Source organism: Ambystoma mexicanum, chromosome 3q (assembly GCF_040938575.1).
Source record: "Ambystoma mexicanum isolate Mex_15411 chromosome 3q, UKY_AmexF1_1, whole genome shotgun sequence".
Lineage (NCBI taxonomy): Eukaryota > Metazoa > Chordata > Amphibia > Caudata > Ambystomatidae > Ambystoma > Ambystoma mexicanum.
This window is the reverse complement of record NC_090926.1, coordinates 873248567-873271497: the sequence shown is the minus strand read 5'-3', so window position 1 is coordinate 873271497 and position 22931 is coordinate 873248567. Positions and strand designations below refer to the sequence as shown.

Sequence of the window (22931 nt, the reverse complement as noted above, 5' to 3'; positions counted from 1 at the left end):
TTTTGGCTGCAATCTTTAGTGTATTCCATGACATCAGTATCACCTGTAAAGGTCTCACTGTTTTTGTTTGTCTCCCAGTATAAAGAACCATATCAACTCTTCTGGCATCGCCTTCGGCTCCGGAGCTGCCCACATAGGTCAATTTCTAAGTGCAAACGCTATTTACATTTTTAACAGTGTACTCAGATATCCTTATCTTGATGTTGTACTGTACAAATTCTGCTCCAACAATGTGTAGAAGCTTCAAAGAAATCCAAGCTCTGCTTGTTTGTTGAAATCCTAGTTGGTCAGTGGGACTTGTTGTGTAGAGCTATTGAGTAATAAAGTGTGATACAGATGCATAATTTTAACTCTTACCATATTATTTCTTACAGTGTACCTGAATGTGTCTTTGGCTGCTATTACTGCCTTCTCCAACAGCAAAGCGATCTTAAGAAGGAAATGATGGAATCCAGCAGCAACACTTCTGAATATGTTGTCTGTTTCCTGGGAGGTTCTGAGAAAGGACTTGAGCTATATCCTTCCCAAGAGTTTTTCTTAAGTGAATCTAACCGAGCAAATGCATTTCCTCCTGACTTCTTGCCCGGTTCACAATGTCTCTATCCTGAATGCCCAGGGCTGTGTATGCCAACTGCTCCTCCAATCCGAGTGTCTGTTAAGCCCCTGTAATTGTTATGTGTGCCTTGTACCTGACTTGTGCTGTACTAGGCCTTATAAAGTTATGTATACAGTTTAGTGAAATAATCACAGGTAGTCTGAAGTAGCCTGGATCACAGTGTCCTTCTTCTCTTGGTTTCATTCATCTCTCAATAGAACGCTCTGAGTCAAGTCGGCATCATCAAACACCAGAGAAAGAGATGCTTAGCCTACTGGTTAATTTTGGTTGTTTAAAAATCGGTAATTCCCAGAAACTGCCTGAAGTAACACATGTTGTGGTGAACTAGTAACAGTTCTGTTTGGTACACTCTAAATAACTAACACACACTCATGCACATCAATATATGTATAGGTTGGTAATAAACAACATGATCGCAAAGCCCAAGTGAGGTGCGAGCAGGTGAGGAAAGAAGCTAGCTCGAATTTTGAGGAAAAATCAGTAAAAATACATCTGCAGCAAAAAATATCTGCAGTAAAAGCGGACTGGGAAAAACACATGAAACCATCTGGAGAGCCAAAGGTTGTAGACCCATTATTAGTGCAATCCCTAACTCTAGGGTATGGTTTTGAGGATTTGGGATATGCTTTTCAATTCTGTAAATGCTACTATCGGCTAACACAGTAGTGGCAAGCTTCTCTATGCAGTTACCATAAATCTGCCAGTCAGAGCTACCATGCTCCTCTTGTCTTTTGAGGCAACCTTTACTGCCATCAAACCGATAGCACAGCTCGCTATAATAATTGACTTGATGGTTTTCAACTTTAAATGTTGCATTCTTAAGTCAATACATGAGACTAAACACTAAATCAGAAAAATGTGTTGGTATATACCAATTGTTTCTTTTTCTTTTTTAAATTTCAAAATTTATATTGGTTTTAAATGGAACAAAGGAAATCACAGGAAGTACTGAACACGAAATTAGCACAATCACAGTCCCTGTCCAACCCCATTTATCCCGGGAACTCCTCCCCACACCCCCACCCGCGGCGGCCACCCGGTACCCAACAATGAAAAGAGATCAAACATGGTGTACAAATAAATTAAAATACAATCGCAACTACACGTACAATGCTACGGACCATCCATCAAGGCAACTTACCCCATGTAGCCAAGGGATCAATCGGAGAGGCAAGCAGACCACTCACCCCAGTCAGTTCCAGCACCACCATTTCCCATTTCCCTCAGGTGGCCCTTACACCCCTTTTGTATTTCGTGCAGATCCCCAGCCAGCTCATCTCCAACTCCGAACACCCCACATGAAGAGCTGCTGTGATCCTTTCATCCAAGTAAATCTCCTTCACCTTTGCTACCCACTTGTCATAGTCATGAAGTCAGGGGCACAGGCATGCAGGGGTCGCATGCACAGGAGACCTGGGTGGACACTGTCCTGGTGCCTTTGGCGCTAGGCTCATGAACAAAAGTAAACAAGAACATCCATTGAACACCAAAAGCTTTCATTCTCCAGCATGGGGTCTGGCATGGATTCACATGCTCATGAATATATTCCCCGTCAGGCTGGGAATCCTCGTTAAAGAAAAAATCAGTTTCAGTTTCGTTTCTGATCTGTCTTTCTTAGTAGTAACTAATCACTGGTCTCTCGGTCAAACTGCACCCTCCCTAAGCCTCTCCCCTGGCAGCCATCCTTAGATTTTTAGCGCACGTTCAAGTGTTGGGAGTCCTCGTGCTATAGCTCTCGAGCTTTTACTGCGTTTTGCGATTTTTCAAAGAGTTTAATCTCATTTTTTCGGTCAATCGGGCCTCAAGCGCCACCGTTTCTACTTCCGATCAACGGGGACCCGTTTTGGAATTTTCTATGCCCCTCAAGGGCCCAGCAGGTGAGAAGAAGAGGTCAGAGCGGCCATCCAAGTCCTTTGAGGGCGCTCTGGCGACGGGGGCCCAACAGAAGGCAAAGCACCGCAAGTCCGCGGGCACCGGGAGCGCAGAAGGGTCGGGCTCCTTGGCTGCCAGGCAGGGCGCACTTTCACCGACGCCATCAACCACGAGCCAACACCATGGTTCAGGGAAGAGAAAGTCCAAGAACCGGGTAAGATTCTGGAGAAGTCCCGGTCGATCTCGAAGGAGTCAGCCGAGGGGGAGTGAGGCGGTGACCCTCTCCCTAAGGTGAAGGCCTCAAACGCGCCCAAGGTGGTGAAGGCCTTGATTCACCCGGCTAAGGCCTCTATCGAGGGAGTCATGGCGGCCCTGGTGAAGCCTGTGGAGGCTACAGCAGTGGAGGCGACCTCTGCGCCCAGAGTTTCCCTGCCACCGCGGAGGGAATCCTCTTTTCAGCCCATCGATAAGACCCCCGTGAAGACCCCGGTGGAAAAAGAGGGGGAGGAGCGGTGGCCATTACGGACACGGATACAGCCTCTGAGGAGGAGCTGGTTGAAGTCGTGAAGGGTCTCAACAAGAGGTTTGAGGAGGCCCGGTCCCACGGGAGGAATCCTGAGGAGGCGGACGAGGAGAGCGACAGTGGCGCCGTGGAGGAGGAGCAACTATCGCGCCCGTCGCAACCAGTGCCCGAGCCTGAGGACAGCTTGGCAGCCATTTTGATGGCAATCTAAACCTTATGCACGGAGATAAGGACGAGGTTGCCTCTACCTCCAACGGATGACCCAGCAGAACTGGGCCCATCGGGAAGCCCTCCAAACAAATGGAGGAGGAGAGTTCATCCCCCCCCTGCCCTTCCAGCCCTTGCGGCCCACTGAGCCTTCATCTCCTTCCCCTGATCCTAGGGAGGACACAGGAACAGATACAGCCACGATGGGGACGGATGACGACGGTGGTGATGACGGGATGGGCCTTCCATCACCACCCCCTTGGGGCCTACCCGCCTGACGAAATTGGCTCCTTCCACGCCATGATTGGCAGGGCATCCAAGTTTTTCCAGCTCTGCCCCGAGGAACAGAAGAAGGAAGGCTTCCTCTATCAACGGCGCTAGACCAAGAGAAAGATGATCCTCGCAGTGCCGTTGCTTGACGACATCTGGGACGAGGGACTTGCTCTCCTGAAGAACCCGTCCATGACGCCTGCCAAGAGGGATCGGTACGAGAAGTAGTACCGGGTCCCTGACTCCGCCCCTTTGTGCCTTAGGGCATTGCCAACCCTGGATTCGGTCGTCTCAGTGGCGGCCAAGAAGATAGCGGCGGGGGCGACGGCTTCAACTTCAACCTCCCCCACCTGGCGGCGAGGGAAAGAAACTGAACACCATGGGACGACGAGTCATCTCGTCTGCGGCGACGACAATTAAGGCGGCCAGTGCCCCAGCGATTGTGGCCCGTTACGACAGGGAGTTGTGGTACAAGATCGCTCCCCTGCTGGACTTCCTACCGGACGACAAGAGGGCAGAGGCCCTGGTGATCTTGCAGGAAGGTGAGGTGGCGTCGGACCACACCATAACGGTGGCCACGGACATTGCTGACACCGGGTTCCACCAGTTGGGCAACAGTGTTTGCCTGCGACGGCGGGGATGGCTCAAGGCAACAGATTTCCGCCAGGACGTGCAAACCAGAGTTTTGGACATGCCCTTCGACGGGAACAACCTGTTTGGGAAAACAGTGGAATGAGTCACTTCAGGCCATCAAGGCTGACACGGAAACGGCTCGGGCCTTGGGAGTTTTGCAGCAACGACGGACACCCTTTCGGAACTCCAGGGACAAGCAAGGTGCCTCCAAAGGATTCAGTGGTGGCTCCTCTACGTACCGCCAGGCAGCCTGTTCCTCGTCGCAAGAGGCCTACAGAGGGCACGGCAAGTCAGGAGGATCTCGTTGCCATCGCCAGGGAGGCCAGGGCGGCAAGGCCGCTGCCAAGCAGGACTGAACCGGCCGTGGCGTCGGGCCCCCACCTGAGCACACCGGTGGGAGGCCGGCTGGCGAAATTCGTCAGCGTGTGGGAATCCATCTCCACCGACCGTTGGGTGCTGGATGCCCTGGCCCACGGGCACACGCTCGAATTTCTAAAGAAGTGCCCCCGTATTCCTCCCGTAGCCAGGAAGAAAAATCACATCCCTCAACTGCAGTTAGAGGTAAGGGCGATGCTCAAGAAAGGTGCCATCAAGCTCATCCCAAAGAGGCTCCGGGGCTCCGGAATATACTCAAAATACTTCCTCGTCAGAAAGAAGACAGGCGGTTGGCGCCCCATCCTGGATATGCTTTGGTTAAACAAATACATCAAGGCCCAGAAGTTCCGGATGGTCACCCTCCAGCACGTGTTGGGACAGCTGGAGGAAGGCGACTTCCTATCGTCGCTGGACTTGGATGATGCTCACTTCCACATCCCCATTCTAAAAGGACACTGAAAGTTTCTCAGATTCGTAGTTCAAGGACGGCACTACCAATTCAAGGCCCTGCCATTCGGATTGACGTTGGCACCCAGGGTATTTACCAAGTGTCTGTCACCAGTGGCGGCGCGGCTGTGCCTGCAGGGGATCCACGTTTACCCTTACCTGGACGATTGGCTCATCCGAGCAAGGACAAGGAAGCTCACCATCGAGCACACAGAGAAGACCGTCAAACTGCTCATGGATCTGGGATTCTCCATCAACTTTCCCAAATCCCACCTGGTTCCGTCACAGGTCGCACTGTTTCTGGGAGCCAAGCTCGATACAGTGGCGCGAATGGCTTCTCTCTCGGAAGAAAGGACGAAGGCCATTCTGGGCAAGATGTAGCGTCTGCTGGCCACGGACGTGGCCAGGGTGAGGTCCATCAAGTCCCTTCTCGGCATGATGTCCTCTTGCATCTACCTGGTGCACCTATGCAGGCTGCGGATGCGCCCTCTTCAAGAGTTCCTCGACGCCCGTTGGATGCAAGCGGCGGGCAGCTTCGAAGACAAGATCCCGCTCAACGAGGTCTTTCTCCAAGCAATTCGGTGGTGGGGCACCCGCACGCATCTCGCAGCGGGCACAGACTTTCAGACCCTAGCACACCAGGAGACTGTGACAACAGATGCCTCCCTGGAAGGATGGGGAGCACACACCGGAGATCTTCACGCAAGAGGCCTTTAGCTCCCGGAGGAGAGGTCACCCCACATCAACATCCTGGAGCTCTGAGCAGTGTTCTGGGCTCTCAGGTCGTTTAAGGGCAAGGTGGTGAGGATCTTCACCGACAACACCACCACGATGTTCTACAACCGGAAGCAGGGAGGAACCAGGTCCCTGGCCCTATCCAAGTAGGCCCAGGATCTGTGGCATTGGGCCGTTACCCAGGGGATGTTTCTGGTGCCCTTCCACCTAGCAAGGATAAATAACACCATCGCGACTCGCTCAGCAGGGAGCTGCGCTCGTGCCACGAGTGGGAACTGCGTCAGGACCAAGTGGATCGGCTTTTCCGACGATGGGGCAAACCCCAGATCAACCTGTTCGCGACGAACTCCAAGTGCCAGAGGTTCGCCAGCAGGTTTCCCCAGCCGAGGAGCATGGGCAATGCTTTCTCGTTCCCTTGGGATGGCCTGTTCCTGTATGCGTTCCCTCTGTTGCCGGTGCTACTGCGACTCGTCAACCAACTCAAGAGGTCCCTGTGCAGGATGATCCTCGTCGCACCGGTGTGGCCGAGGCAGATCTGGTTTCAAGCCCTTCTGGACTTGTCAGCGTCCCCCCCCCAGTCAAGCTACCTCCGCACGCAAATCATCTCTCCAGAGAAGGAGGCGCCATCCTTCATCACGACCCGGGGTCGCTGAACTTGCAGGCCTGGCTCCTGTGGCACTAGAGTTTGGATGGTACGATATCCCGGCAGGCTGCAAGGAGGTACTTGCAAAGGCCAGGGTGTCCTCAACTCTCAGGTGCTATGGACACAAATGGAAGTCTGGTGCCGTTCTCTGTCTGGTGCCGTGCACAGAAGATTAACCCTCTGGGAATTACGGCCCCTCAAGTGCTGCCGTACCTGCTGTCGCTGGCCAGGGTGGGGCTGGCTCATGCCTCCATCAAAATACATCTAGCGGCGATCTCCTGCTACACCAGCACTACGGGACGATCATCTCTGTGGTTCCATCGCCTGGTGAAGGAGTTTATGAAGGGACTGTTTCGTTCATTCCCGTCCGGTGAAGGCTCCGGCCCCGGCGTGGGAGCTCAACGTGGTACTGACCAGGCTCATGGGGGCGCCCTTCGAGCCTATGCATTAGGCACCGTTGAATTTCCTGTCGTGTAAAACGGCATTTCTTGTGGCCATCACCTCTGCCCGATGAGTGGGAGAGATCCAGGCCCTATCCTGCAAGCCTCCATACTTGACTATTCACGAGACGAGGGTGGTGTTGAGGACGCACCCCTCCTTCGTGCCTAAGGTGCCGTCGGACTTCCATCTCAACGAGCCCTTGGTGTTACCAGTTTTCTTCCCGTCGCCTTTGTCGCCGGCTGAGAGGACTTTGCACTCGCTGGATGTAGCTAGAGCGCTGAAGTTCTACGTGGACCGCACAGAGTTTTCGGAAGACATCACAACTGTTTGTGAACTTTGGACCTGTGAATCAAGGTAAGGCCCTCTCGAATGCTTCCATTTCCAGATGGCTCTCCGGCTGAATCATGGACTGTCACCGGTTGGCAAACTAACCGCTGCCCGGCCTTCCGAGAACCCATTCGACCAGAGCGATCACTGCTACCACGGCATTCTTGTCTGGTGTACCCCTGCTGGACATCTGCAGGGCTGCTACGTGGAGGTCGACGCACACCTTCACGAGATTCTACTGTGTCGACCGGGATTCCAGGGAGGAGTCCAGAGTCGGCCAAGCAGTGCTGCGCAACCTGTTCGCCTGAAGGTGGGCCTGGTGAGGAGGTAAGAGATGCTTAATGTTGAGTTTAGGTAATGCTTAATGTTGAGCCTTGCCACCACCCGTGGTTGTGCCTGTGTGTACTGCTATGTATTCCTATATTCATGAGCATGTGAATCCATGCCAGACCCCATGCTGGAGAAGGAACAAGTTACTTACCTGTAACTGTTGTTCTCCAGAATGGGTCTGGCATGGATTCACATGCGAACCCTCCCTCCTTCCCCTCTGCGGCTCTTCTCTTGCTCATACTGCCACTTTACATGCTACCAAATCTGAGGATAGCTGCCAGGGGAGGGGCCTAGGGAGAGGGCTTTCATTGGCTGGAGGCAGTATGACCCAGAGACCAGTGATTGGTTGCTACTAAGAAAGACAGATCAGAAACGAAACTGATACTGGTTTTTTCTTTACCGAGGATTCCCAGCCTGACGACGGGGAATATATTCATGAGCATGTGAATCCATGCCAGACCCATGCTGGAGAACAACAGTTACAGGTAAGTAACTTGTTCCTTATGGACATAGCACTTCAGATGCATTAACCTTGAACATATCATCCATTAAGCACTTCAGATGCATTAAACTTGAACATTCCATCCGTTAAGCAGCCCCAAGTGTATTCTTGGGTGTGGCTGCTAATGGATTCACAGCTATATAAGCTTCCCTGATCCTCAAGACAGACGCTTTGCGTTATTCTGCATTTACCAGCAGCGTAACGCTCATCGTCGCCTGAGGTCAGACCTGCTTACCTTTTGAAGACCCTGCTTCCTGCCATCCTGCTTCCTGCCAGCATACTTACCAACTAGGGGAAGCTGTTCTTGTCTGTACATCTCTTCGGCGAATCGAGCATTCATCTTTACACTTTCCGGAATGCCAAAATCTTCATCTTGGCACCGCAGCAGGACACGCTCCATCGTCGACACCAGCGCCTGCAAGGCAAAACAGAAGACAAGGTTAGACATCGAAAAAAGTCAGTTTAAGGTCACGCTTCGCCATACTTCGCGCTTTTCCTTAAACCATCACTTACCTGCTGTCGAACGTTGCGGTAGCATCAATCTTCCAACCAGCCGCGTCTCACAGCTGCATTGAGGCCGCATTTCAATCTAAAGGAAGAAAACAGAAGAGAGACATTATTGCGGGCATAAGGAGCAACATATAAAGACATTAAACAGAACAAACAGAATAACAAGAGCTCAAGAGACACTTAACAATCATAAGGATAAGCATAGTCGCAGCTGGACTGGACTAATCCTTATCAGGGATCAGTGAAGGAACTAGATCCCATTCAACGCGCCCGTGCCAGAAGTAGCAGGACGGAGAGCTTAACCTCCATAATTCACACGTGAGTTTTATGGGCCAGCGTATGCTCACAGAAACCGTACTTTGGGGAGAAGGGTTCGAGAGGTACAACAATTACATATTGGCACACTCACACACTCTTATGTCCACGCAGGAGCAGTATCACCATGTACCACCGCTCTCCTACCGAGGGAGAGGCCTGAAAGGGGGTGATTCAAGTTCAGGGAGGGCTACAACCGTGCCCCAACACCTCCGCAGAGACCAGGTTAGTGTAACATCACTCCCCCTTACTTGGTATCCTCTCCCTCTTCCAGTAAAACACCAGTCACGCTCTAGCCGCTAACAGTGAGAAGTGAACAATGTGAGGTAAGCCCCTATATTCCCCCCCCCTCCTCCTCTTCCAATCCAAAAAACAACAAGGGGGGGTGAAGGGTGTGATTGATTGATATTTTATTTCTATCGCGCTCGTACACAAGTGTTTCAGAGCGCGACAAAGCAAGGGAGGGGAACAGGAGAGAACAAAACAGCGATCTTACTAGGCCCAGTGCCCTTGAGAACACGTAAGTGCATGGGAGAGGGGGGAGGGGGAAAGTGCATGGAAGGGGGAGAGGTGGAAAGTGCGAAGCAGAGGAGAAACAGATAAATAACAAAAAATAAAGACAACAAACAGTGGTAATGCAGCCAGCAATTTGCAAGTGCTAGGTTTAAGGCAGCAGACAGAGTAGGTCTGATAAGTGCAGGAAGAAAAAAGAGGGGCTGTATGGGTACAGATACAGACCCCAGTGCATGGGGTGGCCCGGAGGCAGTGCGGGAGGGTGACAGGATGAGCAGGTACCTGGGCCCAAAAGACAGAGGATGGTCAGGTGCACGGTGCCAAGAGAGAACAGATCAGCAGGAGAGAGGGGAATCGAAGGCAGAAGAAAAGAGGAAGGGCTTGAGGTGCTTCCGGAACCGGAGATGGTTCTCCTCAAGTTTTAGAGTGGCAGGGAGGCTGTTCCAGAGGGAGGCCCCAGCCTAAAACAGAGATCTACCCCCAGCTCATTTCTTAGAAAAACAACTGACCCTGAGTGAGTTGGAGGTAGAGGAGCGAAGAGCTCGAGAGGGGAGTTATTTGCGGAGGGATAGCTGAAGGTATTTTGGACCCAGGCCCCAGAAAGCCTTGTGGACAATGCAGAGGGTTTTGAATTTAATCCTTGCATCCACTGGGAGCCAGTGAAGAAATTTCAGGGCTGGAGAGATACGATCCCAGGGCTTGAGGCCAAGGACAAGTCTCGCAGTCCTGTTCTGGATTAGTTGCAGAGGGCGGAGAGTAGAAACAGGTAGATTTAGAAAGAGGCTGTTACAATAGTCCAAGCTAGAGAGAACCAGAGCTTGAGATACCATGAGCTTCTGGGGGAAGGAGAGGAAAGGCAGAGTACCTCTGAGGAGGTGCAGTCGGAAATTTGACTTTTTAGAGACGTCATAGATGTGGGCGGAGAAGGAAAGGGTGGAGTCAAAGATGACCCCGAGGTTCTTAGCCTCGCAGGTGGGGGTAGGAGGAGGGCCAAGGGAGGCCGGCCAGAGAGTGAGGGGAAAGGATGGTGAAGGTGTGCCGATGAGGAGGATCTCCGTCTTGTTGGCATTCAGACATGTGAGACCCACTCAATCTCCTTAATCCACCCCAACACCTCCAACCAATAAGTCTGTACCTTCCTACAGTCCCACCACATATGCCAGTAAGTGGCACGCTCTTCACAACCACACCAGCACAAAGGGCTTGCACCTTCAAACATCCTGGAACAGCGGACGGGGTCATACTGCTACCTGTGGAGCAGTGTGGGACGAATTGACAAAGCGAGGTGTACTATCAACAGTGCCGGGTCTTTTCACCCCTATGTTTGGGAATCCTGACTTCTACCCAGGAATGGGGAAGGGTGCGTACTCAGATTGGGAACGTGCGGGATGTACGATGATAGGGTTGCATGAACCGTCACTACCTCTTTGACTGTTAAGGTCGGGAGTGTGACCTCCTGTAGATTTACATCCAACTCATCCCCCTCATCTATCTGTGTGTCTCTCTCCCATAATGCCTTTCATAACATTTTGCAAAGCATTCTGCTATTCCTTCCAGGGACATGTCAACCCCTTCATCTGGTCCACTAATCCTTTCTACCCATGTCTCAGCCCTCTGCCCCGGTAGACAGGTTGCGAGAAGCCCTTCAGCGCTATCCTCCTTCTCATAATACTTTTGTTTCAGGAATTGTAGCTGTCGAACTACCTTGCCCATCTCAAGAGATTTCAGTTCCTCTCTTTTGGCCATAGGCTCCTGTATCGGGCCCACTCTACCCTCTTCATCCGCCTGTATCCTATGCTCTAGGAAAACAATATCCCTTCTCAAGGTGTTCTCCAGATGGTTTCGCTCCCTTTTGTTATTCACACCTTCCCTCATCAGGATGCCACACCAGGTAGTCTTTGCTGCCTCCCAAACGGTGGCAAGCTCCACTTCCCCCGTATTGTTGGATTTGAAAATATTTCGTAATCCCCTTCTCCAGCTCCTCTCTAAACCTCGCATCCTTCCAGAGGAAATCATTACAACTCCACAGCGTGTCCCGGCCATGCATCCCCACTAAAGAGAATCCTGCTTGAACCATATCATGGTCTGACCAACAAACCGGGATCTGGTCACAACCATCCACATGGCCCATCATTTCCAGCCCCAAGCACATGTAATCAATACACCTATAGATCTAGAGAATAAGGTATAGCCCAGCTCCCGTGGACGGAGCCCTCACCATACATCCTGCAGGCCATAAACTTTCAAGCATTCCACCAGGACCCCTATCTCCAGCCCCATCACTGGATCGTCCCCCATCCTCAGGGTCTTCCTGTCCGGGTCCGACCACATATTAAAATCTCCCCCCAGTATGAGCAATCCCTTAACCTCTCATCAATAGGGCAATGGTCTTCCACAAACACCTTCTGCCCCTGATTTGGGCAGTATATTGTTGCAAAGGACATCCATACCATCCCGTGCCTACCTGATGCCAACCCTCCCATTTTGCCCTCTCCAGACCTTTACCTCTTCCAACCTGTAGCAGGATCCCAACTCCCTTCACCTGCCCTGAAACCCAGAACACGTCTCCAAGTAGCCCCGAAGGGATGCGTTTCTCCTCTCGCTCCACCAACCTTGTTTCCTGGAGCATTAACACATCCAACCCCTGCTCTCCGGAACTCCTTTGCCACCAACATGTACTTAGTAGGGGAGTTTAAACCTTTAATATTCATGGGCCCCACAGCCAGGTGGTCAGCTTCTCCCCCTTATTACCACCTATTGTCGCCATTTTCGTTCCACCACATTTCAAGCAGGCTGTAGCATGCTTCGTTGCCAGATCTCCGAAGCATCCACACAGAACCCCCTGCCACCCCAACCGTGAAACAGCTCACCCCTCTACCCCCCAAACCCACACCAACTCCAGAGACGCCCATCAACAGCTGGGAAGGAACCACTTCCACCCCACCCCCCACTCAACATTGGAACCAACATCCAGAATGAATAGCATATCAACAACTTCCCCTCCATTACAGAGATTTTATCGCCCCCACAAGAAAAACCAGAACAGAAAGACCCACTCGTGTCACTTCACTGGGAGGGGACGTTGAGCTTTCTAAACTTCCGGTTGTGTGTGACCCTTTTGCGTGGCCTCAGTCCCCCCCCCCCCCCCTTCTTCTTGTTTCCCATCCACCCTCCCCGCCACCCCTCTGTCAAATTTCCATCCCCGTACCTTTCACTCTGAGGGGTGCGGGAGAACCTGCTCTGCCTCTGCCCCCTTGGTGATGGGATAAACCACCTCCTTAATCTCAAAAACCAATGCAAATGGAAATGTCCACCTATACTATATACCTCTGTCAGTCAGCCAGGTAGTACGCGGCCGGCTGTCCCTACACCTGGCCAGCGTAAAACTTTACATTTGGATAGTATCCCCCCTTATAGTGGATATTCCGAAGGTGCTTTGCCATTTCCAGGACTGCCGCCCTCTGTGTAACGCAGGAATTTCACCACCACCGATCTCGTGCCTCTGCCCGAGCCTTTCCTCCACGGTGCGGTTGCTCGATCTCCACTTCCATTCCACCTTCCTCTGCAAATGGAAATGGAACATTCACCATTCAGAACATTCTCTGTTTTAGAGATCGTCCATTTTTTTTTGTACACTTTTATTTTCATTTCCAAAACATACAACAACAGATGACTCACCCCCCGCCCTCCTCCCTCCCCCGCCAGAGGTCGCTCTCGGAGTCTTTTAAACATCTCACACCCGAAATAGGTCAAGAATTCTGATATTGTGCGGGCACCATTGCACCATATAGTCCGATTAGAGGTATTCCAACACTATTCCCCAGTCTTTTTCAAAGCATTCATTCCCCCCTTTCACGGAATATCACAGTTTTTCCACCGTAACTAGTGTCCAAACTCTTTGCAGCCAATTAAATATCAGAGGGGGATTAGAATACTTCCAGTTCTGGGCTATGGCCGCCCAAGCCGCTATCAGCAGGCCCATAAAACATCTCCAATGGGCCTTGCAGAGTCCCTTGGCTGAAGCATCCTTAAGGCCGCACAACCACACACTCTCCCCCATACGTGAGGTCTTCGGAAATATCCTCTGAAGTTGCAGCTTTACATCCCCCCAGAAGCCTTGCAGCTTGTCACACTCCCACCAAACATGCTTCCAGTTACCCACTCCTCCACATTCCCTCCAGCACTGATTGGAAACACAAGGATACATCACATGCAATCTTTCTGGGGTCAGATGCCATTGCATCATCACCTTCACCCACATTTCCCTCTTCTGCACTGAGCGTGTCAACCTCGGAATATCAACCCACAGCGCTTCCCAGTGCTCTCTAGCGATGGGCTCCCCCAGAGTCGTTCCCATTTTCTCATATATGACCAGCTGACTCTTTCATCATGTCCAACAATCAACCTGTATAGGGTGGACACTAGTTTCCTAGTGCCTGGGTTGGTTATCGCAAAGGTCTCAAAATGCGTGAGCTCTCATGTGGCCGCCTGTTTTATCGGGGGGGAATTCAGCCAATGCTTCAGCTGCTCATATTTGAATCTATCTGCCTGTTTAATCTTCAAATTCTCCACACATTTCTCAAAGGATAAGACTTCTGACCTATCCATCATTTCCCCTATCATCGTACATCTCGCAAGTTCCCAATCTGAGTACGCACCCTTCCCCATTCCCGGGTAGAAGTCAGGATTCCCAAACATAGGGGTGAAAGGACCCGGCACTGTTGATAGTTCACCCCGCTTTGTCAATTCGTCCCACACTCCAAGGGGGGCTTTCATTACCACACTCAGTCGTAGGTTAACATGCCTATGCTGAGTGTCTTTCCATAAGAGTTCCCAAAGGGGAGTCCTAGCTACCGCCTGGTCCTGTTCGGCCCACACCTTCAGCTGCTCCTCCCCCCAACCACTCCTTGAGCACCCACAGCTGCGCTGCCTGGTAATACTCATAAAAAATGCGGGAGGGCCAGCCCACCTTCTTCCACTGGGGCCGTTAACACCATCCTCGAGGTCCTCAGGGTTTTCTTCCTCCAAATGAAGGAAGTAGTGGCCCGGGTCAGTGCCTTGAAGGAGCCTGGGATCTTTGTCGGACAGGCTTGGAAGTAATAAAGCAGCTTCGGTAGTATAGCCATTTTAATCACGGCCATTCGCCCCATCCCCGAAATCACCTGTGGTTCCCACCTCTCGAGGTCTCTATTAATCTCCCCCAGCAGCCCTGGAAAATTTGCCCCATACCAGCCTCCTACCTCCCTTGCCAGGAAAATGCCCAGATATTTTATACCTCTACCCGCACAACTCAGGCCCGTTGCCGTGGCTACTCTCTTCAACTTCCCCATGTCCCTCCCCAAGGGGAGAACCACTGACCTACTCCTGTTAATTTTTAGGCCCGCCAGTGCCCCAAACTCTTCTAATTCCTTAATCACCTCTGGGAGAGTACGGGCCGGATCCCCCAAAATCATCATCAAATCGTCAGCATAAGCGACCTCTTTATGTTGCCTCCCTGCCATCACAATCCCCTCTCACACTCGACTCCCGTATTCTTGTTAGCAGCGGCTATAGAGAAATGGCAAACAGCAGTGGGGACAGGGGGCACCCCTGTTTGGTGCCTCGGAAGAGATCGACCCTGTCTGTGAAGATCGTCCATTTTTAACTGGTAGTCCTCATCATAGGTCTCGAGGTCCGACAACCTCCCTTCAAACTTAATTTCCAAGAGATCTGCCCTGCTTGAAGCCAACAGTATCCAGGTCGCCATCATACCCTCCAACAAATCTGTGCCCCTTGTCTCTTTTAGCTGGGCCCTGGGAATCACTCGCTGTGGGCGCTGAGCCACCTCCCTTCAGGTCACAGTTCACTCACCGGTTTGCAGGGCTCAATATGACCCCATTGGGGGACCAGGGGAGCGGACTGCCCCACTACGGAATGTAGTCTTGCTGGGCCCCGCTGTCCACACCTGGCAGGGCCCACTCTCTTCTTCCTCTACACGTTCCCTCCAACAAGGTCGGCTCTAATGCCCGCGGATCCAGGCTGGGTCAAAAGTCTCCACATAAGCTGGGAGGTGAGCCAAGCCTCCCGGTCCTCCCTTTCTCACCAGATTCTTCAAAAACGACTCTGCCTGAGCCTCTGCAGGTCAACGGAGATCGAGGGTTCCCGCCGCCGATCACAGACCACCGTTTGATGTTCCCTGCCACGTGCCAGAACACCGCTGCAGGCTGTAGGGTTCAGGAGCCTTCCTCACCAGCTCTCACCCGCCACTGCAGGCTGCAGGGGCACTAGCACTGTGCTGCACTCATGTACCACAGACTCTTCTGCCTCTGCTGACCTCCCTTCGGGCGCTGGGACTTCTGCTCTGTTCCATGCACTTTTTTCCCAGGAATGTGCCTTTGCTCCGTCTCAGGCTGCTGTGGGGGAAGGAAGTGTTTGGAGCTCTGTCACAATGCAGCCATGCTGATCCGCGCCCCCTGGTGGTCTCCCAATTGTTCAATGTTTTATGTTGTATTGGACGTACATGAAATATTTTACCTACCCTTCAACTCCACCCGTGACCACAGGTTCCGGATGGGAAAAGTCGCAAACGTGCAATATGGAGTTGATGTGCAGTTGCAGCAACTTCACTGCCTTTATAGGCATGCAGTGATGTTAACAATCACTTTCATTGGAAACAAAAATGAACTTAATGGTCAGAGTGGGAAGGGGAATAGTCTATGGTGCCTGACTCACAATAAGCCACTAAATCTGGTCCTGTTAAAGGGCCATTACTAATGCCATTGGCAGGGGAGCTGCTAAAGTCAGATATTAATGTGGCATTTTTGCTTTAAAGACAATCAGAGGCAGAAATAATGTGCATTTATGTGTGAGGGTTAAAATCTGTGTGTACATGAGTGCTATGTATCAGTGGGATGTCAGGTGTATGTGGCTCAGACATAATGGTGGCATGTTTTAGGATATAAAAACAAAAGGTTGTCGGTGCACACCAATCTTCAGAGTAAAAGTCTTTTCTAACAGAAAATTGGTTTTATTCTAGGAGATTTCAAGGTGCAGGGGAGGAACTGTGGTCCTGGCACAGAACCAACACTAGACACAAGAAAGAGGCGAGGATCCAAGTTTGGAAACCTCCCGTCCCCTGCACACTATATGATACCGTCAAAAGACAGTTAAGGATTCAGTTTAGAATACATAAGTAGTACATGCTTACGTTAATCAATTCCAAGAAAGTATATTCAAACAACTTTTTAAGTAAAAATTGCAATTTATTCATGAATGAAGAATTATTCAGCAACGCTATCCGTGTGTCCAATGTGAATGGCTGACCCGTTTCGAGAGAAAATCCTCTTCTTCATGGGCCTAATTGGACTGCGCAGAAATATCACATAAATAGATGCTATAAGTATGCTGCCAGCCTTGTTATCCAATAAAAGTCTTACATTATGTCAATCATCTGAGCTTAACATGACTAGAGTCAAATCAAAACATTGTTCCCAACTTAGGTGAAATAATGGGCCAAATGGATGTGAACCGACCCATCATATAACCTGGTTTCCCGAGTATCACAGAGGATACGTGGCTCACCCCAGTGAGATTTTCAACATTGTTATTCAGACATGGAAACCTTATTAAAGTAATCTTTGTTTCAAGTTATTTGCCTTACTAAACATTTGGCACAAATATTTATACCCGATCTCAAAAATTGAGCAAAGTGGACACTGTCCTGCTCTTTTGGGTGTTGACTAGTATAAACAATTGAATAGTTTTAGTTTCTTTCCTATATAATTTGGTAGAGAGTTTGCCTTCACTGTAGCAAGTCTTTAAATCCATAAAAGGTAGATTGCCTTTAATGTTCATACAGTATCCCTCGACGGCCCCTGTCTGCTCTCGACCATGATGCGGGTGTCAGAATAAATGGTACGCACAGCGCCTGTTGCTTCAGTTTAGTTTTTCCGGCCATTGCTTCGAAACGGTGCACTCGCCTCTGTGATTATTTTTCCTTGCTGCGTATTCGAGTTTACTCGACAATGTCTCCCCCGAAAACCGGGTTTAAAAGGTGTTCCGGTTGTGGTTCCAAGATGTCGATTATGGACCTGCATCAAATATGTCTTTGGTGTTTGGGTACAGGCCACAAAGTCGATGATTGTGGCTACTGTCAGTCAATGACAGTGAAGGTCTTAAAAGAGAGGAAGGCGAAACTCGTCCTGGGTAGGCCTTCTCCCAATTCCGCTTTGACCACCCACCAAAGTTTAAGATCTTCGGAGGACAAGAGTTAGTGAGAGGTTTCTCCTCGCCGGGCCAAGAAGCGCAGCAAGCCTGCGGTCCAGGAAGAGGCACCATTGGTCTTGATTGCCTTCTTTGGACGTCTCGCCCGATGGAAAACAGGTCAGCTTCCTGAGAAAAACAGCTTCTAAAGCCTAGTTTGAAAGATTCAGACAAAACATTTTGGGGGCATTTACAAAGGCAGCAACACTTATCCTTCCGATAAGTCTAAGGAGGCTTCCGACCCCATCGTGCCACGTCAGGCCGACGGGGTGTCATTGAAAACCTCTGTTTGCGTGCCCAAGAGCCCAAACAGAAAGTTCTCAAAGGTTCCTTGAGTGCCACTTGTGGACTCGACACCTCAAATCAATTCAAAGCCAACTCCCACTTCCGTCTGCTCTGTTGAAGGTTTTGATGTCGAGCCCCTCGACAAAGTCATCAGTATCGAAGCCTTTGACATCTTCATCGAGCCTGTCTAAGGTCTTTTAGCCATAGACGAAAAAATATTTGTGTTAAGTCAATGAGCTTCATTTATGGAGCAGAGCCCTTTATTTGGGTTTGGACTTCATTATGGCACACCTGGTGTCCTAGAGGAGATCATCTGGAAGAGTCGAGAATGAGGGACCTGGTTGACACCCTTAAGGATGCTAGTGGTCTGGACACATCTCAAGAGCTGGAGTTTGATTCTCCTGAAAGATCTGGGCATTCGGAGGCATCTTACAGATCAGTGATGTTGAATGATGTGAATATCTTGGCTGGGATAGTGCTGCTGTGGAATTTGAACAGGATGACGGACATCCTTGATAAAGGTCTTGCAAAGGATCCCATCCTTCCATTCCATTCCAAACTGCAGTGAAAAATAGAGTTCAGGATAATTGGAAGAAACAAGATTCGACCCCTGTAGTGAATAAAGACTTCGCCAAGAAGTACAGACCCTCCTCTGTTGATCCGGAGTTTCTTTTCAAACATTCAAGTCCAGAGAGCTTGGTGGTACAAGCAGCCACCTCAACTTTTAAGCGGCATATTCAATCAGACAGGGACGGCAAGAGAGTTGATTCCCTGGGGAAGAGAGTGTACTCGGCAGGGAACAATGCCATTGAAGGCGCTTAATGCCATTTGTGCCTTGGCCAAGTTTCTTTACACTCTGTGAGAGGTTATTGCGATGGCTGCTGAGCACATCCCTGAGGGGGAAGGTAGCAAGTTTCTGCTGTATAATACAAGATGGAAAGGATGCCATGTGCCAATCTCTTCAGTCTGGGTTGGACACTGCAGATTGTATCAGTCGCTCCATGGCAGTAAGTACTGTTTTAGGGAGGTTTGCATAGCTGTGGAAGTCTTGTTTCGCACCAGATGTGCAAGCAAGGCTTTTGGATATGCCCTTTAAGGGTTCTCAGCTTTTTGGCTCTAGGGCGGATGACTGCTTAGAAAAGCTGCAGTCTTCAAAAGCTGCCGCTAAGTCTCTCAATGCTGCAATTCGTCAGCCTCAGCAGGGCCGACCGACTTCTCAGGGATGGAGGGGTCAGTCTTTTCAATTTTACTCTTCCATCGAATATCAAGAAGTCGGCTTTCTCAGAGGGCACAGAGGAGACAGCCCCTGTAGGCCAGTCCTTGAAAGATCCAGATCTGCTGCTACTCTTGCAGGAGGTTTTTACCCTGTTAGAAAAAGGTGCAGTCAGATTGGTACCTGCAGTGGAGAGGAATTGAGGCTGGTACTTCCCGTATTTTCTGATCCCCAAAAAGGACAGAGTATTGTGACCCATCTTGGACTTCAGATGCTTGAACAAGTTCCTCAGGAAGGACACGTTCAATGTGGTCACTCTTTCGCAAATCCTCCAGGCCCTTCAGCTCCAGGATTGGATGGTGTCATTGGATCTCCAGGATACTTAACCCATGTGCCAATACATCACAAGCGCAGGAAGTACCTGAGATTCGCCATTGGCAGTTCTCACTATCAGTTTCGAGTTCTGCCTTTCAGGCTCACGTGCGCCCTGAGGGTCTTCACCAAGTTGATGGCGATGGTGGCAGCAAATCTAAGTAGGGGTGGGATACACATCTACCCCTACTTGGATAATTGGCTGATCGGAGCCTGTGCACCTGAACAGGTTCTGCAAGATCTAGAAAGCACCTGCCACTCTCCACAAACTGGGTTCCTCCCTCAACTTCAAGAAGTCCCACATGACACCTTCCCAAAGGCTGCCATTCATTGGAGCAGTCCTGGACTCTTCCACAGGGAAAGCTTTGCCACCCGAGGTAAGGGCTCATAATATTTCGCAGATGGTAAGCAAATTTCAGAGTGCCCCACTTCTACCGGCCTTCGATTTTCTGAGATTGCTGGGCCTCATGGCATCCTGCATTTTCCTGGTGCCGGAGGCCCATCTGAGGAGGAGATCTCTTCAGTGGACCCTCAGATCCAAATGGTCACAGTTCTGCAGAATGACAGACCTTATTCAGGTCCTGAGCAAGATCGCTCAGGATCTCCTGTGGTGGGCTTGCGAGGAGAATGTGTTGTAATGGAGAACTCTTTTACCAACCATGGCTGGAGTTAACAGTAGTTACAGATGCCTCCCTCACAGGTTGGGGGGTACATACCAACGATCGGCATTCGCTGGTCTCCATCGCAGTCCAAACTACACATCAACCTTTTGGAGTTGAGGGCAATCAGACTGGTGCTGATGGCCTTTTTGACATCGGTATGAGGAAGGAGTGTCCTGATAATGACGGGCAACACAGGGTTAATTTTTTTATGACTCCTGTCATAATACACCCATACTTGATCTAGTTGCACTCTCTGCTATCTTGTGTGAGGCTGCAGATCTGGTAGCCCCTCTAAAGGGGTTTCAGCTGAGGAAACGCCCGTCTGCCCCATGGTTCTCAGAGGAGTTGAAGCTCGCCCGTCTGAAGGTCAGGCAGGCTGAGCGTAAATGGACACACTTCACTGGGAGGTGAGAGGTTGGCGTTTGCAATCCACATCATTGAAGTTTGCAGCAGCGACGCTTCCGTTGAATGGTTTGCCCGATTCGTGTGTGATACACGCGACAGGTTTTCAGTGTATGCTGATTTAGCTACTTATGGGTGTGAACTGCGGTTTGGGCAGCAGAGACATAGCAGCAGCGACCTTTCCATAGATCCTGACACGGTTGGATGCTTCACGTCACTTTTTTCAGTTAAATGACTGCTAAAACCACTACCACACAGTAATGCCGCAGAGACACAAAAATGAATTACTTCCGGATGAGACCCAATGGGATGTGACGCGTGAAGTCAATTTTCCTGAGGTACAAAGAGCCATGGAGTATAAATTAGAATCCGGTGTCCATTACTTTGTCTCTACGACTGAAGACCAACCAGGACACAGTTGGTGCAAGTTGTTCACTTCGCGCACACGGCTCTGGCAGACCATTAGACCTACACATTGGGCATGGTCTACTAAAATCCTCTTGCAAAAGAGTAAACATGTATGCTGTGCTTTGAATTCTGGACCAACTAGAATTGGACCACTAAAAGGCCAACTACCGTGTTCGGAATGAAGATATTGTCAATTTTCTGAGATTTTTGTGTTGTATGTTGTTGATTACTTGACAGGCAAGTTTTCCCCTGAAGAAATTCCCTTGATTTTAAAGTGCGAGTGTGAGGAATGAAACATGTTGGGTGATTTGAATGAGAATTGGTGTGATTGAGAATGCAATAGCTCTGCTTTGAATGAATGAATTGTGTATTAATATGGTTTTTGTTTATATTGTTTTGGTATTGGTTTACTTTTCACTACTTTGTGTATAGTACAGGGAACATTTTACCTCTACTACAATTAGTTTTTGTGTATCTTCTTGTCTGCACAACTGTTTTTTTAGAGTTTGACATACTATTTTGTCTCTTTAAATTTGAATTTCTTTTGATGTTTTCATTAATACAATTTTAAATTTTTGTTAACGTAACTAGACTGGTGGCAGGTTTAATTTTCCTACAGACCATCGGTATTGTCTAACAATGCAAGTGTGTTTGTGTATCCAAGATGTACTAGCACTCCTTTCCTGAATCAGAAAGCTGCCTACAAGCCTTGTTTGTTAAAGGTGTCATATCTATATTTGAGGGTGGAAGCTTGTAGAGCAGGGTAAATATATACTTTATTCCCTCCTACCTCTTTGTGTTTTGTGAGCGTAAATGGTGCCTGGCCTATACTCACGAGGATAAGGTGGTGTTTAAGGACCTTACCCATGAATACCACGCAGTGATCCGGGCGGCCAAACAGGTCTATTTTACTCATAAGGTTGAATCAGAACTCTTTTTCTTCAACAGCTGGCTTCACATCTTGCATTAACCCTACTCAAAGCCTTTGTGACTCTCTGAGTTTTTGGAGACTAGGATTGTCGATATTCGCAATTTCATTAGAATTACTGCCCCCAACATAGGATCTAGTGTAGCGACTGATTCCCTCGCTAGCCCCCAGGTATGGTTGCATGTTCCTGTGTTCTCTGCGGAAGAAGTTTCTAGGGCAGTTAGCACATTGAAATCTGTCTCTCCTTCCGATCCAATTCCCCTTACTATACTTAAGGACATTCTGCAGACATTATTCCTTGTCTTACGACAGCGGTCAACCGCTCCGTCAACAGGGCTCTATTCCAAAACAACTTAAACAGACCACTGTCATCCCTCTTTTGAAAAAATCCTCACTGGATGCGACTACTCTGGCTAACTATCGTCCTATTTCCCTCCTCCAGTTTCTCATGAAACTATTAGAATCACTAGTCCCTCCTCTTCTATCTTCATTCCTTGAGTCTTCTCATTTCTTTGACCCTTTCCAGTCTGGTATCCGACCAGGTCAGGGGACCGAGAGTGTCCTGGTATCTGTGGTTGACGATTTCACCATGTTGGTTGACCGGGCAGGAGTGGGAGCTCTGATGCTGTTAGTTCTGGCCCTGTCCTTACCTGGTTTTCCTCTTTTCTTACAGATGGGGCTCAATCTCTCTCACTTCCACCATTTAGTTACTCTTCTCATGCACTTTTCTGTGTTGTTGCTCAGGGATCTGCCTTTTCCCTGATGTTCTTTAACATCTACGTTGAGCCACTGAAGTGTCTCATCCACTCCCATGGCTTGCAGTGCTATTCTTATGCTGAGGACACCCAGATTCTGGTCCGTTTAGACCTTGACCAATCTGAGTTATTGGGATGGCTGTGTGATTTCCTGACGCCCGTGGGGGAGTGAATGGGCCGAAATTGAAGCTCAACAGGGATAAGACGGAGGTCCTGGTGGTAGGGTCCTCAATTGATACTGCACTCTGGTTCTCATCTCTATTGCCCACTGCTTTGGGTGTTGTTCCTGCTCCAGTGTCTTTGGTGAAAAATCTCAGTATCTGGTTCACTGTCTGTGTCTGCTCAAGTTAGTGCTGTATATGAAACTGGCCACTTCCTACTACGGTCTCTTCGAGTGATTCTGCCT

The 22931-nt window shown here is 49.9% G+C and overlaps 1 protein-coding gene across 1 annotated transcript in view; it reads left to right on the top strand.

The window, feature by feature from the left end:
* C3QH17orf75 (chromosome 3q C17orf75 homolog) overlaps positions 1-22931 on the top strand; it is a 717668-nt gene that overhangs the window by 330800 nt on the left and 363937 nt on the right. Inside the window, exon 4 of the mRNA XM_069654978.1 lies at positions 375-515. Within this exon, the coding sequence (XP_069511079.1) occupies positions 375-515 (141 nt within the window). The remainder of the gene's footprint in view (positions 1-374; positions 516-22931) is intronic.